Genomic DNA, 18,013 nt, shown 5'->3' on the forward strand with positions numbered 1-18,013 from the left:
CACTGGGATGGAAAACTTCTACGAGATGTTCTTGGTGAAAGATACCCAGTGGAAAGTCTTGCAGTACTCGTCTCTGGCACTCCACAGTATGAAGAAGGGAAGCTGCTTGGTGTGCCTTTCATAGAAAGTTCCACAGGAATCCAACAGTGTAATGCTACATTGGAACTGATAGAAGCATGGAGTCTCACAGACAACATTGTAGGCTTGGTATTTGATACCACAGCAAGCAACAGTGGCATCAACAAGAGTCCTGACAGCCCAATGTTCAGCAATGTGAAAGAGAAGTGGGACAAGTTGGTTAAGGACTGCCCAAGAGTTCTGGGCCTAGTTGAACAAGACTTGAAACAGAAGAAGACAAGCACAATTGTAGTCTTAAGCAATTTCCTTGAGGAAGCAAGTCCGAGGGCAGATTACAGAGAGGTGGTAGAGCTGTGCCTGATCCTGCTTGGTGAGGAACCTCCTCGAGGTATCCACTGGGCCAAGCCAGGTGCCATTCACCAAGCCCGCTGGATGGCCAGGAACATTTACTGTATGAAGATGCTCATGTTTTCTAAGGAACTAAAATACAACACGGACACTATCTTCAAGCTGGAGAGGATGAACAAGTTCCTGGCCTTATACTACACCAGCCACTGGGTGACCATCACATCTGCAGCTGATGCACCTATCCATGACCTCCAGCTTATGAAGAACATGCTGTAATACAAGCAGTATGACTATGAACTGGCAACCTCTGTTCTCAAGAAAATGAACAACCACCACTGGTATCTGACCCAGGAACTAGTGCCATTCACCTTGTTCAGTTCACATGCCAGCATGACCAAGTCTGCAAAAGAGAAGCTCGCAGTCAAGCTGTCAGAAACAGAGAAACCTGAGAGTTACAGGAAAGGCAAGCCAGTGTTTCCTGTCATCAATGCAGCTACAGTTCTCACAGACCTGGTAGGGCCAGAGTCTCACTTTCTGTTTGATGCTCTTCGAGTGAAATGTGACTGGCTCACTACTCTTGCTGATACCTGGGAAGACAATGACAGCTACAGGATTGCACAGAAGTTTTTGAGGTCAGTGAAAGTTATCAATGAGGTGGCTGAGAGTGGTGTGAAACTAATGAGTGACTTTGCAACTCAGATCACAAGTGACCCACAAGTTGTGGAGTACCACAGGAAAAAATTTGACAGTTTCAAAAAGCCACATTGAACAAGTGATAAAACATGTATTTGTATCATCCTATCTGACAGTTTCTTATGCAATATATGTGTCAGTGCAGTGCTATCATACTACCAAACTGATTTTTTGTAATGTCCCAGCTGTTTGTGCATTAAAATTAGTTAAAATTTACACAGGTGTTCATGTGTTTTGTTGTGCTTACTACCATATGCAAGAAAATTTTATTAGCTTTCATTTGGTACCACTTTCAATGCTATAGCATCAACCTCTGGAAAGCTACAATGAAAATAAGGACATAATATCCCATATTTTGCAGCGTTTTTGAAAAACGTCAACAATAAAATTACATGGCTCTTGAGGCAGGCATAGCCAATGTCCAAGATCACAATAACTGGTATATTTAGCTAATTTAGACCTTGGAGAATGGGAATAATATCAGTTTCCATATGTTTGAAGAAAGAGGTCAATTTTGAAGAGGTCTAATGCAAGAGGCTCTGGTTTCGAATCCTGAATTCGGATGTGTCTAACTGATGAGCCCAAATGAGGGCGAAACTCGAGTCTTGGACTTCCGGTTCGTTGACTGTCATGGCTCTTGTGAGCTGCGACGTTGTTTGGTTGTGGAATTTATTATATACAATCTCTCACATTCTGAAAATCATATATATATATATATATTGTAAGTTATAAAATATATATGGCGTAGCTTAATCGCAATATATATTTTATAACTTACTAACTAGCTCTACCTACGTATTGAGCACTTTTGAAGTAAATACATAAAGTTTACGCATAAATTTATACTTTCGTATATTAATTTTATGTGAGTAAATGAAGTAGTTATATATATATATATATATATATATATATATATATATATATATATATATATATATATATATAAAACCTTTTGTATAAATGAGTGAATTCGTTCAAATGTATCCTAAACAAAATCAACAAATAATTGACATCTATTTAGAAAAAAAAGCGGTATATTTAAATATACCGAAGTGGAAATTCGCTCTCTGTGAAGCGTTACGCTTCAAACTCTAGAGTCCTGTTTTTTCAAATTTCGTTATGGTCAGCCACACTGATGTGTCGGAAATGACGAAGGACGTATCTGTGAATTAAATGAAAAATACATTTTGTTTATTTACGCAAATGTATACTTTACGAGATATGTTTCGGCTAAGGTCATAAAGGCCGGATCTCATTAGGCATAAGTTTGATAAAAAAAAAAAAAAAAAAAAAAAAACTGCGTCCCTCATCCAAAATGTTTTTGCATCTGTTTGTTTAACAAATTAATTCTTGTATAATTATTTATATTAAATAAATATATAATTGCCTCCCCACAATCTTTTACACTCTTTTAATTAATTTCTTTTAATAAGATAGTTGTATGGTTCGAAAAAGTAATGCAATATATTAATATGCTTTTGTTTGAATTAGATGTTGTCAAAAACACGATCAAGACATTTTAAATCACATAAATTCTTTCTATGTTTTTGTGTAAAATTAATGGTATATTTTTTTTATTCGTTTACCGGGCCGGTGCAAAACTTTTTGCCAATTTGTAGAAGGTACATGTAAACCATTGTAATGTATTTGTAAATGTTTCGAACGATATAATCGCTGACATTTTTGAATAGCAAATAGCTTACTCTTGTACTGTCTGCCATGACCCGATAGAAAATGAAATAGTTTGTAGTTGTATTCTTTGTATTGTCTATACTGAGGATTGAACCACCAACATCCAGAAGACAGTCGCTTAAAACTGATTATTATTTAACACTGATATTTGAAAATAATATTTTCCACGGACAATTCTAGTATGAATTTTGGGAACCTTAAACGTATTTTTGTTTTAGGTATGTTGTTATATTATATAATAGCGGGGGGGGGGGGCCCAGGCGTAAAATACGCTTAAATATGATATTTTAATTTGTCCAGATTTCGTATATATTATTATAGAGTCGTGATTTTAAAAGTAAAAAAAAAAAAAAAATTCATTTGGGAGCCATCTGCTAGAATCGAAACTGAAGCATCCAAAGCTGGTGATATTACCACTGTACCAACGTGACACGCACACAAACTCACTGAAAATAAATTTTTTTTAAATAAACTAAGATGAATGCTCAAAATGTATAACGATTCAATTCTGACCCATTGTTGACCCCTTAAAAACTATTTTAACCAGCTAAAGGCTATAAAAACTTCAATCATTTAAGGCCCTTAGCGCCGCTCTGCTACTTTTAGTTTCGGAGAAGATAGATTTTGAAATTATGGAGACTATCTTTTATATATAAGACTAGCTGCGCAATCGGCGTTGTCCGGTTGTACAATACGCTAAAACATGGTATTTTAATTTGTGTAGATTGCGTATGTATTATTATAGAATCAATCCTCCATTGGTTATTATATATTACGAGCGATAATTTGCCCGGTGGACTAATTCGCAAAAAACAATTTTTTTAAGTAGAAAAATAATAAAGATAATGTCGTTCATCAAATTCAATCTGTTTGTTTACAATATAACGTCAGCTGATGTTTGGCCTTGACGACGAATGCCCTGGAAAAGTCACTTCTGATTAATGTTTAGTTTTAAAATATGCAAACGAAGACATGATGTGCAGCGATTTTAAATGGTACCTCTTCTTTTATCGAAAATTGAACTCATTAATAAGAAAAATGAACATAAAATGTTGACGTACACCTGGGCAGGAATAGGGGATCATTCGGTTTGTAGTCGAATGCTTTTCCACTAATTTATATGTCTGCATTACAATAAATCTGTTTTGTTTTGCTTTTTTAAGAAGAAGAAGAAATGATTTGCTAAGATTTTATCTCCCTTGACGGGTGTAACGTAAAATATTCCCTGTAAAAACATTCTTTTTTATCTATAAGAGAGAAAAACTATTTTTAAGATCGAAGTTTTTGGATTTTCCATACTTATCGGATGAATTTCTGTACAAAACATATTTAAGAACGCTGCCATATGAATTACCTTAGTGCGACATTTGCGAAAGATAGGCTCAGTCGTTTCGGAACCTATAAGGAAGGAACTGTCTTACACACACACAAAGTGATTTTTATATAATAGTAAATATATATATATATATATATATATATATATATATATATATATATATATATAAGTGAACGTGTCTGTGTGTGTGTTTGTGTGTGTGTGTGTACATTTCCCTACGCAATAACTCTGTCAATTTTTAGTCTACAGACTCGAAATTTGATATATAGGTTACTGAGATTTGGGAAAATCTATGTGATCGATTTTCGGCCAGAAATTTGGCTGTTAAGGGGTCAAAGTTCAACGATTTTTCCGACAATTTTGGATCTAAACACTTGAAATTTTAGATATAGATTCCTTGGATATGGATCTAACTTAATAACTTGATTTAAGCCCAAAAGAATAAATGTTAAGAGGTCATAATAGGGGTCAAAGTTTAAAAAATTGACCTTTTTTTTTTTGCTCAGCATACACCTCCAAACACCCGGGCAACGCCGGACACCCATGCTAGTATATATATATATATATATATATATATATATATATATATATATATATATATATATATATATATATATATATATATAAGCTATTTATTTCCGGTCCTCCTCGACAAATTTAACGTCTGTGGAATTGGTTTTTGTAAAATAGCCATATACAAATATACAAATTTACGAGAAACAGGATATAAAATGTTGTACTTCAAACGAACTCGATTCGTTTCAACTGCCAAAATAACTACAAAACCATTGGGTCCCGGATATGACCTTAAACTATATCCGATAGTGAGGCCCCAGCTTTGCGGGCTTTTTAAAGTGTTGAGCCACCCTTTTATTGCCATTGCTCCCAGGTCCACTCTGACCCGGAGTGGTAGTATCTGTTAGGGTCCCAACTATGGGTTAAATAGAAACCGACTTTAAAAAAAAAAAACAAATATACTCTATTAAAATATTGTTCTTCAAAATCACTGGATTCGGCATTAAATAACCTGAAAAGGGTTGATATGCTGTAAAGCAAAAACAACCAACAAAATCATTGACTGAATAGAAAAATTGTTATTACTTTTTTTTTTTACGTGGGGATCACCACTTATCAAGACCCGTAAGCCACTCGGGGATAAGGGTTATTTTGTGTACAATAACCGATGGTATAATATCGTAGTAATAGTTGGTATTGGAGATTTGATAAAGTGTCTTACTTAGGGGGGCGATTAATTAGGAGTTAAACTTAGTCCCATGATTTATTTATAAATTTTTCTTTTCATTCATATTTTTCTCCATCTTTTCATCCTTCTTAATCTTTCACTGACATGTTAACGATTGGGGTTGATAGCAGCAAAAGTGTGCGTATGTTTTATGAGAGTTCTGCATATTTCACTTCCCTTGGTTCATATTTTTCCCATATTTTTATTTTCTTTTTATTTCAACTTAAGTGGAATTGATTAACGTTCGCAGATTATGTAGGTTGGTTCCCGCATTTCAGGATTTTTTTCTTAATATTTCGACTGTTTTTCAGCATTGGCGTACATTATGTCGTTTCAATCTTCCCTTCATTCCAATTTTCCCTCAACTTTTTTCCAGTTTTTTTTTTTTAACAGATCCTAATGTTTCTACATTTATTGTTTTTATAATGATTTTCTTTAAATTCCACATTCTTTTCTGTCTCTTTGATATTCACGCATTAAATTACTGAGACGGCGTTGGATTATGTTGCTTGTCGAGTTGATCGAAGGTATTTTACACCAAGGGGCCCCAGTGCTAAGAGTTTATGAAAAGCAAAATGACTGCCAACATCCAGAAAAACATGCTGACTGTCCTAATCAGAGGGTCATCTCTGACCACCCTCCCTTGCCCAGAGATTGAAATATACTTTTGTTCAGAAATATTAGTTTCTGGTCTTTTTCCCAGTCATCACCATTCGGCCACCAAGAACTGACCTCTCGAAAAAATGGCCAGCTTTATACCATAAACATCAAATTACACATTTCTCTATACTTTCGAAATTTGATCTTCATCTGAGGTCAGCACAAGTAAGAGTTTTTAAAACTCGCGTTTACATATCCATCGTATCATTGTCATACAATTTTTTCTCCATGCAACGCATATCCTCAATCCTCACTGACCCAGTTTTACTTTATGCATCATCACATTGTCGACGCATGCCTAATAGACCCTTGCTTTGGTTAATAGTGACGGTTCGTAGTGGCACAAGTTTTCTAAACTTATTTCATCCACTCCAAACTCTTTCGATCACACGAGCACCAGCATCACACTGTGCTCAAATAATATCACCATGGCTACAAAACTTTTGAACAATCTCAATATTGAGCACTTTCATTTAGATAACACCTTTCCACCTGGATTGATTTGGATAATGTATTACGAAGAACAAGACCCACACTTTCCACTAGGCAAGTGATGCCTATACTAGCCCTGGTTAATAAATCACATTAAGTGTCTTCCTCATAATTTTTTTTTAAATTAAAAAAAAAAAATTATCGGTACCAGGTATTTCACAAATTTCTGAATTGTAACTTGGTTTAAAAAAAACGATCTTCACTTTCGTCTACTGCTTTATTTTCTTCTTATATTTTGGAAATATACCTTTTCGAATCTTTCATCGTTCTGCAAGCTCCCACCTTGAAACCAAATCTATTTGCAATTCAGACTGATTTTCTTTTACAAAACCATCTCCGTTAGGAGTGTTGGGTCGATTGATAGGACTCGGAATTGGGAATCGGAAAAATCGACAAATTTGGGGCATCGGAATCGGTATCGGAATCGAAAAAATTGGTGCCTATTTTCCGATGCCAAAACGATTCTTTTGATTGTCTTTTTTATTTGATTTTATTTAAAGCAAAATTTTCAATTGCTGGTAATAATGAAAAAATAATAAATATTTGTTGATTTTTAAAATACCAGTAAATCTAAAATCGACAGATCATCCTCACAAGTGTAATTTTACGTTTACAGAAAATATCTGCATATTTAACGTGTGTGTGTGTGTGTTTACAGAAATCGAGGGAAAATAGCAACTCTATAATTAAATATTTAGAGATTTATAAAGAATCGGAATCGGAATCGATAATTGTATCGGAATCGTTAATTTAGTACGGAATCAGTAATTGTATCGGAATCGGGAAAAATATTGTAATCGTCCCATCACTAATATTTATACACATATCTATTTCATGTAATCCTGTGATTGTTATGTGTATGTTTCTAACGGCCTTTTTTATGTACATGTGCGTGTTCACATATAACAACGATAAAAGGACTGTTACAATTCTATGGGCGTTACCTTCCATCTGGTTGATCATTGGGGGTCTGCGTGTGTATGTGTGTGTGTATGTGTGTGTGTGTGTGTGTGTGTGTATGTGTGTGTGTGTGTGTGCATTTTTTTTCTTTGTTACTGCCTTACACCATGCCCGTTCGACGCGATCGGGCAATAAAAATATATTATATTTTTTATTAATCAATAAAAAAAAAAAACACTTATAAACGCCCGGTATAACTCTCATTTAAATTAATATTTATGTATTCAAATTTGGTTCATGTGCTGACTTAGGAATTTGTGTATAACTGTTTTTTAATTATTTTTTTTTTAATTATTTTATTATTAACGATTGAGATTGTTTTACTTTTTTCGTTCGGAATTTATACATGTCTATACGTGTTTGCGTATTCATATCTCTCACGTTTGAACGTTCGGCTTATGTTGAATCACAGGAGTGGACTCCCAAGACAATTGAGTTTTGCTAAATGAGGTTGACTCGTGTTTTTACCAACGTCCTTATTCCAGCGAGGATCATTTCAAGATACCCAGGCTCTCTTTTCGTGTCTTCATATGAATCAAATATATTTTGAAGTCTATTAATGGTGGTGGGGTAGACGGCGCGTTTGTATAAGACCTTGTTTGTTATTCGATAAAACACAGACGAACCAAATCTCTTGATGGATTGATTTATTGTGGGGACGGTAACATTATCTTTCGTTCTTTATTACTCTTTTGCAGTGGTTGCTGGTAGCCCTAAAGATGACTTTAGCTGCAGAATATCCGTATCGTTGGAAGCAATAAAAATAGTAAGTTCTGTGCGCAATAACAGCGGTACATTCTGCACTGAACCACGGCTTGCTATTTGTTTTTGTTGAAATTTCTTGGAGAGCATGAAGTGGTCTATAGCAACGGTCTGATACTATATATGACACGTTCTTTTTACAACGCAGAGGTATATCAGATATAAACGTTCAGAAATACACCTGCTTATAAGACCGTCTCCTTGTGGGTTAATATAAGTTTCGGGTCCCCGATTATCAGGCGGATAATGTCAGCCCCGGTAAAACATTTACCTCCAGTATCCTTCTTAGTGACATGGCAACAAAGATAGGAATAGAAAAGGAAAAATGGAGACATCTAAAGCGCCTGCGCAGGAAAATAAAACTGCCGATCCAGTATAGAGCTTTCCCCCCCCCTTTTTCAAAAACATTACCTCCGATTAACTAGGACTGAGAGGCAAAATAGGAGAAGCGATATTTACAAAGATGTTGAGAACGCGCCCACAGCGCTTTTTGTACTTTCTATTAAAAAATATTAAAATAATAAAGCGCTAAGTGCTGTGCTTCAATTGGCTTTTTATCCCACTAATACCACAGAAAAAAAGTTCAATCTAACTTGCACTGACAGAGAACAAATTAACCGTGTAAAAGAGGACGGACGCGCGTATGGCGGCTATATGCAAATACCGAGCTGTATGCGAAATGACGTCACGGTAAGAGAAAAAAAAAGAGTATAAAAAGGAGAGTGAACACGTTAGAGAAGACGATCATTTTAAAAACGTGGGTGACGTCACATCCGTAACAAGAAGTCATGCGTGGCGGGAGAACGAAAAATATTTTTTTTTTTTTTTTTTTTTTAACTTAAAACAGGAGTTGAAGTCTTTTCTTTATTCTTATTCTTTGTCTCATTTACGGCTGAGTCTACAACGTGTGGGTCCTGGGTGACTACATGTTAACGCATGTCTAAATGTGTAGACAACGTTATAGAAAGGTAGTTAATTAACATAACAGAATTCTTTGGTGTTTTGGTTAGAAGCAAAGTGCAGGATCTGTACTGATATTAAACTTCACGTTTTCCGTCACCAGTCAGAAAAAAAAAATCCTTCTACCTTGAGGCAGGTTTTATTTTTGTTCCAATCCAGAGTGTCCCTTTTAGGCGAACCTGATTTCCCTACACATTAAATACTGATCTCGTGTCGAATTTTGCTCTTATAAGAAGGCACGTAAATAGGGACACACTGAGAATTTATCACAAAGTGTTTGATTATTTTATTTTTTTTTTTTTTTGCAAAAATGCTTCCCTTAGCGTAAAATCACTGACCGATTTTTTTTTTTTTTACTTTTTTGTATATTCTACCACAGCCTGCATTGTACAGTAAATAAATAATTAGTGGCACCAATCATTAAAAAACACTTACTGTACATTTCTTTAACCAAAGCAACTGTCCTTCGTCTGTGATTTATGATAGTGTCACACAAAAGCAAACGTAAATGATACATACCTGAACGTAATTATTCAACACAATGCTATAACATGAAAGTGTAGAAAAAAAATGGCATCCAGTGAAGTGATGGTTTGATCAATTAGGGTCTTTGCCATTTTAGAGGACAATGGACACACGATTTTAATGGTTTGTATAGGCACACAAAAAAAGAATTAAAATAATTCAATACAAAAAAGATGTTCCTTTTGGACGCAATTTTCACAGACAGATCGCCTATTTTTAAATTCAAATTGTCAAAACATTCCTTCAAAGATAATTTTTTCTCTCCATTTTAATACACGTGCTGTGAAAGTTTTTTTTTTTATCATTCAAATACCCCCCCCCCAAAAAAAAAAGTAATACGTTCACATTTGTAGTGAAACCTCCTCGATCTCTGACGGTCAATGTATTTTTCCATTTTAATATACAGAGTGTCTAAAAAATTGATTACAATAATCTGTTTCGTGGCTTTTACGAATCCCTTGGTGCGCGTTATAACGTAGCCTCTATTCATACAATAATAGTCATCAATTTGAATGTTTACGAACATGATTCTTCAATTTTTTTTTTTACATGGTAGTCACCACTTATCAAGGTCTGGAAACCACTCGGGGATAAGGGTTATTGCATGTACAGTAATCAATGGGATAAGATCGCGGTAATCGTTAGTAATGGGGATTTGATAAAGTGTCTTACTTAAGGGGGCGGTTTATCAGGAATTTGTTTACGTTGGACTTGAAGACATCCAAGTTGTAGTCAGGTGGGAAACAGGCAAACGGAAGAGTCCCACAGGCGTGCACTTCTAAGAAAGAAGCTTTGTTCATGGAATCTATGTTCATTTGTCTTCTGCATTCAAAACTATTCCATTTCTCTCTAATGTCCATAAATAAAGTTTTATCGTCATTTGATGCGTGAGTACATATTTGAGACACCATATATACATATACATATATATATACATATATATATATATATATACGCATACACACACACATATATAACGATAATATTTTGTGAATGAATATTAACAATTATTTTATATTCGCAGACAATTGTTTCTCATGCTTACGCAATAATCAGTGTAGGAATTGATAATTACTGCTAGTCGGGAGATTCGAACCCAGTCAAAAAGTCAATCTTAACTCTGTAGGCTAGTATACCTCTAGGCTACTAGCAATTAACATATGAACTGAGAAACATTTAGTGCCTGTAAATACAAAGAAGTTATCAACGGCAGGAAATCAGAATATTGCATTTTGCCCTTAGGTGAACCGCTTTTTCTAAATTCCTTAAAGAGGAGTGCTGGTTAAAGCATAGAAACATGTCCTTTTTTTTATATAGTCTTTTATTATTATAATTCAATATTTCAAAAGCTCTGCCTTTTGAGAATGAATAGTGTAGTAAAAACACAAAACGAAGCCGCATACTAATGTTAATATTAATGATCTTGATATGCAATAATTCAATAATTTGTATTCGAAGCTATTTTATTTCACTTTATTTCACTTTATGTTCATAAACAAAGACCTGATCATCATTCGAAGTGTGTATGCATGTGTATGCTTTTGCAAGCGGACAAATATAGGATGGTAGTCAGATTGTTTTCAACAGCAGACGCCGGAATATTGCGTTATGCTAAAGTGGACAGCTTATTATAATTCCCTAAAACAGTCTCAATCTTACTTAAAGGGGCTTATAATAATAGTTTTTATAAATAAATATTAATTATACACACACATATACATATATATATATATATATATATATATATATATATATATATATATATATATTAAATGGAATACTGAAATACTGTGGGTTTCACTCCTTTGTCAAACAGTAACTTTTCTACGTAATTTAACTCAGAATTTCCATTCATATATATAATACACACGCGCGCACACACACACATACGCATACATATATGCACACACACACAGATATATATATATAGTAGCGGGGGGCTTCTTTACCCGATCGTAAAATACGCTTAAATATGATATTTTAATTTGTTCAGATTTCGTATATATTATTAAAGAGTCGTGATTTTAAAAGTAAAAAGAAAAAAAAAACGTATTTAGGTGCCATCAGCACTCGAAGCTGTATCAACGTGATACGTATATAAACCGATTAAAAATTAAAAAAATAAAAATAAACTAAAATGAATGTACAAAATGTATAACAATTTTTTCAATTTTGACCCATTTTTGACACCTTAAAAAAACTATTTTAGCGGCTAAAGACCCATAAAAAACGACCCATAAAAAAATCTAATCACTTGAGGCCCCTATCGCAGCTTTGCGACTTTTAGTTTCGGAGGAGATAGATTTTGAAAATATAGAGACAGACAAACCGACGGAAAGACAGACATATGGCCGTTTATATATAAGATTAGCAGGAAGACCCGACGTTGTTATGCATTTTGTACATGCCAGATACATAAAGTACATTTGTGTGAAATTTCATAAAAATCGGCCCAGTCGTTTTAGATTCTATAGGGAACGAACTCATACACACATAAACACAGACAAAATTACTTTTATATAATAGTGAAATATATATCTATATGTGTAAATACAGCACATAATAAAAAAATTCTATACGCAGGATGGGGCAGAGTAACTTGCTTTTTTAATTTTAACTGATATTCCAAATAAGCAAGTTGCTCTGCCCCACCCTGCACATGCCGTATATTTCAGCGTATAAGACGATCTTTAAAGTTAAAAAATCATCTTTAAAGAACAATATTTCATACCGGGTGTTGCAAGCTCAAGCTTAGGCTAAACAAACATGGTTTCGTGGTTTAGCAGCCGTCTTATACAACCGATATATGATAAAATTATTAAAATTTGCTCCAATTTTGTACCTCGTCTCATCTGACGGTCGCCTTATACGCCGAAATATACGGTATATATAAATTATTTTATGTTAAACTTATACATTAAAATGTAAGGCATAATAACGTTGACACACCGGTTCTCGTTAGATCACGTTAAGTTAAACAACGTTGAGCTTAATCAGAACCAGATGAGTGACCAAATTTGGAAGTCCAGGCGCTGAACGTAGAAGGACGTCAACACCTCTTTGCAAGAGTTGCAAAAACTTAACGTCGTCATCTCCCCTAACGGTGACATACATGCCGCTGGGCACCGCTTGTGAATTTAATGCCCCCATGAAACTTCCGCCTTTGGAGGAAGCCGGTTAAATCCGCGTAGAGTTAGTGTCGTTTCCATACATTACAGTGTCTGTGAGGTATACTTAGATTTGATAATGCTGTACTTGGTTCAGAATCTTGCTGGTTGTTACGTTCGGCAACTTTCTGCCGGTGAAAATTGAGATAAAAAAGAAAATATGCATTAATATCTTTTTTTTTTTTTTTTTTAATAAGGGCGTACGTTTTGCGTTCCCACATAAAAGATATTACGTGTTTGTAAAAAAGCTCTTTGTTGTTATTATTTGTTTACAAAGAGATTTTTTAAATGTTTTTTATTACTTTTTTATTTAAAAGATGTTTTTATTAGTTTTTATTGTTTGTTTAGGCGCGTTGTTATCTTTCTAGTGGGCTTGCTTAGAAATTATGTTTTTACGTGCTGCCTTTGAGGTGGTTACTTCAGAGAAAATGATTTTATTCTGTGGAATGAGTAGAACTATATACATGCCTCCGAGTAATTATGTCACATATTTGATTGTGTGGACTTCTTCGAAGTTTAGTGTAGCTCAGTATATGTAATTTAAATGTCCGAGTCTTCGTCAAGAGAAAGGTGCTGAGTATTCGATCTGTTATAACCAGCGGGTCTAGCATATCCCGATCGAACACTATGTTGTCTGTTTTCAAAAAACTTCTGATACCTCCTACATGTTATACGTGTGCGCGTGTGTAACCAAATCGAGCGAAGGCATTTGGACGATGTCAAAACATCGTTAATTCACTAACCGAACAGCAGCCGCTGTATAGCCTAATGGTTAGAAGCTTTGACTGTCATTTAGGCGGTCGGTTTTCGATCCTGGCTTGATGTACTTGCCTGTCTAGCCGCACTGATGAGCTGTGAAAAAGTGAAACAGTACTATAAAAGGCTAAATGTCTGCCTGTTTCCATATTTTCAAACTTTATCTCCTCCGAAACTAAAATTCACAGAGCGGCGCTAGGGGCCTCAAATGATCGAATCTTTTACGGAACGTTGTTTTATGGGCTTTTAGCTCGTTAAAATAGATTTTATGGGTCAAAAATCGGTCAAAATTGAAAAAAATCGTTATACATTTTGTACATTCATCTCAGTTACTGTTAGGACGACAAAAGTATAATGCAAGGGGAGTACTCCTTTACTTCTTTGGGCAAAGTTACCTCCCCTTGTCAGACCCACGTGAAGACTGGACATCCTGCGGTAAGATATTTTAATGATATATTGATCTTAACGTATACCACTATATAACAGTTTTTTTTTTTTTTTTTTTTTAATCAGTTCACGTGCGTGTCATGTTGGTATAGTGGGAACGTCACCAAATTTTAATGCTACAGTTTTGGTTTCGCTTCTAACTATTGGCACCCATATACGTTTTTTTTTTTTACTTTTGAAACTACGACTTTATAATAATATATACGAAATCTAGATACAACGAAACAGTACTGCTTGTGGATGACATTATATATATATATATATATATATATATATATATATATATATATATATGACATTATATATATATATGACATTATATATATATATGACATTATATATATATTATATATTATATCTATCTATATATATATATATATATGACATTATATATATATATTATATATTATATCTATATATATATATATGACATTATATATATATATTATATATATATATTGTGTACATAAAGTTGTTAGTTGAGACAGATCATTGGTACCGTCGGTTTCAAGCCCGATAATAAGGCCCGTTTAAGGTATCCTTATCAAGCTCTCTTCAGCCAATATTCGTCGACGAATATTGGCTGAAGAGAGCTTGATAAGGATACCTTAAACGGGCCTTATTATCGGGCTTGAAACCGACGGTACCAATGATCTGTCTTAACTAACAACTTTCTGTACACAAAATATAAATACGCTCTTACAATTTGGATTTTCCTTGGATTTTCCTTTTAATTGATCACTCTGATGGAATTCTTTAAAAAAAAAACTAATCATATATATATATATATATATATATATATATATATATATATGTTTATATATTTTTATGTATAGGATTCACCCCTAAACTAATTTACCAATCATTATGAATTTAAGAACACAGCTTTTGTGCATAAAAATTCACGTGCTTCCAATTGTTATAAAATTTTAACAATGCATACTAAACATAAATTAATAAGTATTTACCAAATTTTAGTTTCTTATGATTATTTAAGCAGATTTTATGGACATAACATAGGCACCACATTTTTAGTTTAAGGTACAACCATTCAATACTTGCAATAAATTTGATCCACAGTCATTAGACCCCAATTAAACAAGATTCCCTTTAAATTTCATTTCTTCTGAAGTCCACTTAATCTTAAGCTTTAAATTTAAAAAGTAAAATTCTACAATCAATATTATGCAATATATGTTGATCAAAATTGGAATGCACATTCTCTAACTAAGTTTTCGTAGTTACTTCAGATTCTGGGTCAGAATCTTGCTAGTTATTACATTCAGCAACTTTCTGCTTTCTTTAAATAAATAATTAGTTATATTAATACCCAGGGCTGCTGGGAAAATGGTGGGATTGGTTCTAACCTTCCAGTAGACATCTCACTGCTGATGCAATTCTCTACATGTATAAGAGCCAAGTGCGTCCAAGAATGGAGTACTGTTGCCACATTTGGGCAAGCGCTGCGAGAAGCAGCTTGTTCTGTCTTGACAGAGTTCAAAATAAACTTCGTAACCTAGTGGGGGACGCCCTTTCCTCTTTCCTGCAACCTCTCTCCTACAAAAGAAACATCGCGAGCCTGTCTCTGCTTTATTGTTATTTTCATGGCAAGTGCTAATCTGAGCTTCAATCTATGGTCTGACTTTCACGAAAAAAAAAACACTCGTCTAGCTGAAACCACTATCAATAATTTCCCTCACTATTTATCTGTGCCTAAACCTAAACATAGATTCCATGAACAAAGTTTCTTTCTTAGAACTGCACGACTGTGGAACTCTGTTCCGATTTTCTGCTTTCCAACTGACTACAATATGGTTGTGTTCAAGTCTAACGTGAACAAATTCTTGATGAGCCATCCCCTTAAGTAATCCAATTTAGAAAATTTCCACTAGTAACGATTATTGATATGTTCCCCTTGACCACTGTACACTCATTAACCCTTATCCTCGAGTGACCTCCGGGCCTTGATAAGTGGTGACTCCTTTGTAAAAAAAACATTTTTAATGAATTTCATTAATAATTCATATGTATAATTCTATTTTTTTAATATGTAATAACCTATATAGTCTAAGGTGTGAATATTTTAAAATACTGATACAACGCTGGTTTGTATACTTTAAAATACTGATGCAATGTTTCTTGTTCTATATTTATAATATAAAATCTTGATTTTAATCTTCGTAAGGGTATAAATTTTTCATTACTTTATCATCAGATAAGTGATAGATTTTAAGATAGAGTCAGTTAAAGTATCAGTGTTAACAGAGATACACTTACGGTTCTTCTAGATAGAGGCGCTCATACCAAACTATCCCTCCAAAATAAACTTGTATTTAATGAATTAGATACCCCAATTAATAAAGTAAATATTTTAACAGTTGTGAACTTTTTTAGATGAGGTATGAATTTTATATTATTTAGATTACTCTGACAATTAACCACATCTCGAGTTTTATCTGCAAAACGCTTCAATCAATGCAATCTCCGACCTTCGGCAGATGTGAAAATCGCCATGTTTTGGCAGGAAACAAAAGAGGGGTAGTTTTGCACTCTAAGGTTTCAAATTTTTGGACCTAGTTTAGACGAATTATAAAGATAATTTAATTATCAGGGAACCCTAGGGGTATAATTTTTTTTAAACTTATGGTTAATTTTTTAATTAAATCTGTCAACCAATTGTAAGTTCTTAGAAACATCATATTTACGAAACTAAGAGGTTGCTGGTTTCAGTATGGTTACTCGCATGTTATTCATTTTTTAACCAAATGAAGATTTTAATGTTTTAATATAAAAATTATTGTTTTTGATTATTGTTTTCGTCGCCCCATACTTCGATAGGTTCAAACTATTACAGAGAGAAGAATACACACCATCGTTTTCACAAATGCATACAATGTATATATTACCATACATGTAAGCCTATAAAAGCACACTCGGAGTTATTGGTTTTATATAGGAGTGTATTTCTGTTTCATCGAAATTCACGTAGCATGTATTGCGATAGACGGCCGAAGTTGATACGAAGGGCATCGCTTATGTTGTGACTATTGCCAGAGTGTAGATATTTTTCTTGATTACAGATACGTTTAATTAATAAAAAACATAACTTACGCTCATCCCGATGGAATGCCAGAACGGATTGTATCGCCAGGAACAACAGAGGTAAAATCAATCTTAACATGTTTCTTTATTCTGAAATAATAAAAATAATAAAGTATTTAAAAATATTGAGATGGTCGAAAAGTTAAATTGTTTATTTTAAATAGATATTAAAACATTTCTTTTTTCATGCGCGATTTAGAAGTCTTCAATTTCTGTGATTTCGTTTGGTTTTTAATCGGCAATCTTGCTCAGCTACGATGTTCACTTAGTCAATTTCTGAGGGGTAAAAATTAAGCGAAATTGTAATTTAGAAGGCGTAAGTCGACTTTAGTTCTCTCGCACATATCTTGCTATTCTTTGAAACTCCGCAAAATAAGGACTTTGTAAATTGTTTTTTGGAGTATTCAGTCGAACGATAAATTTTGATTGTAAAGTTCAACTTACAGTTTTAATTTTCTTTCTCTTATAATCAGCTCTACTTTTGATTGTAAAGTTCAACTTTCAAGTTTAAATTTTCTTTCCTTTATACTCTCTATTACGTATTAAGCTGTTTTGTTCGGTTGGGATAAAATTATCTATATATAAATACTGGTATTGAAGTTCACCATTGCGTATATCAGGCAAACACTACATCCTTTTGATTTCATTACTTTATATCTGTATATATATATAAAAATGTAAATGTTGGTTCGTTCTAAACGAATAAAACCATATTTCTACGTTACCAATTTATTTGAAATTTTCAGACAACCCATTTTTAGAGTCGAGATATGTTTTTATGTTATTAAAATA

The 18,013-nt window shown here is 33.8% G+C and overlaps 1 protein-coding gene across 1 annotated transcript in view; it reads right to left on the bottom strand.

Annotated features, from left to right (window-relative positions):
* The window catches only part of LOC145248658 (actinia tenebrosa protease inhibitors-like), a 53,553-nt gene that overhangs the window by 11,571 nt on the left and 23,969 nt on the right, over window positions 1-18,013 (bottom strand). Inside the window, exon 2 of the mRNA XM_080110327.1 lies at window positions 17,231-17,311. Within this exon, the coding sequence (XP_079966453.1) occupies window positions 17,231-17,300 (70 nt within the window). The 5' untranslated portion in view covers window positions 17,301-17,311. The remainder of the gene's footprint in view (window positions 1-17,230; window positions 17,312-18,013) is intronic.

The sequence above is a fragment of the Euprymna scolopes genome, chromosome 27 (assembly GCF_053919585.1).
Source record: "Euprymna scolopes isolate OS-2025 chromosome 27, ASM5391958v1, whole genome shotgun sequence".
Classification (NCBI taxonomy): Eukaryota; Metazoa; Mollusca; class Cephalopoda; order Sepiida; family Sepiolidae; genus Euprymna; species Euprymna scolopes.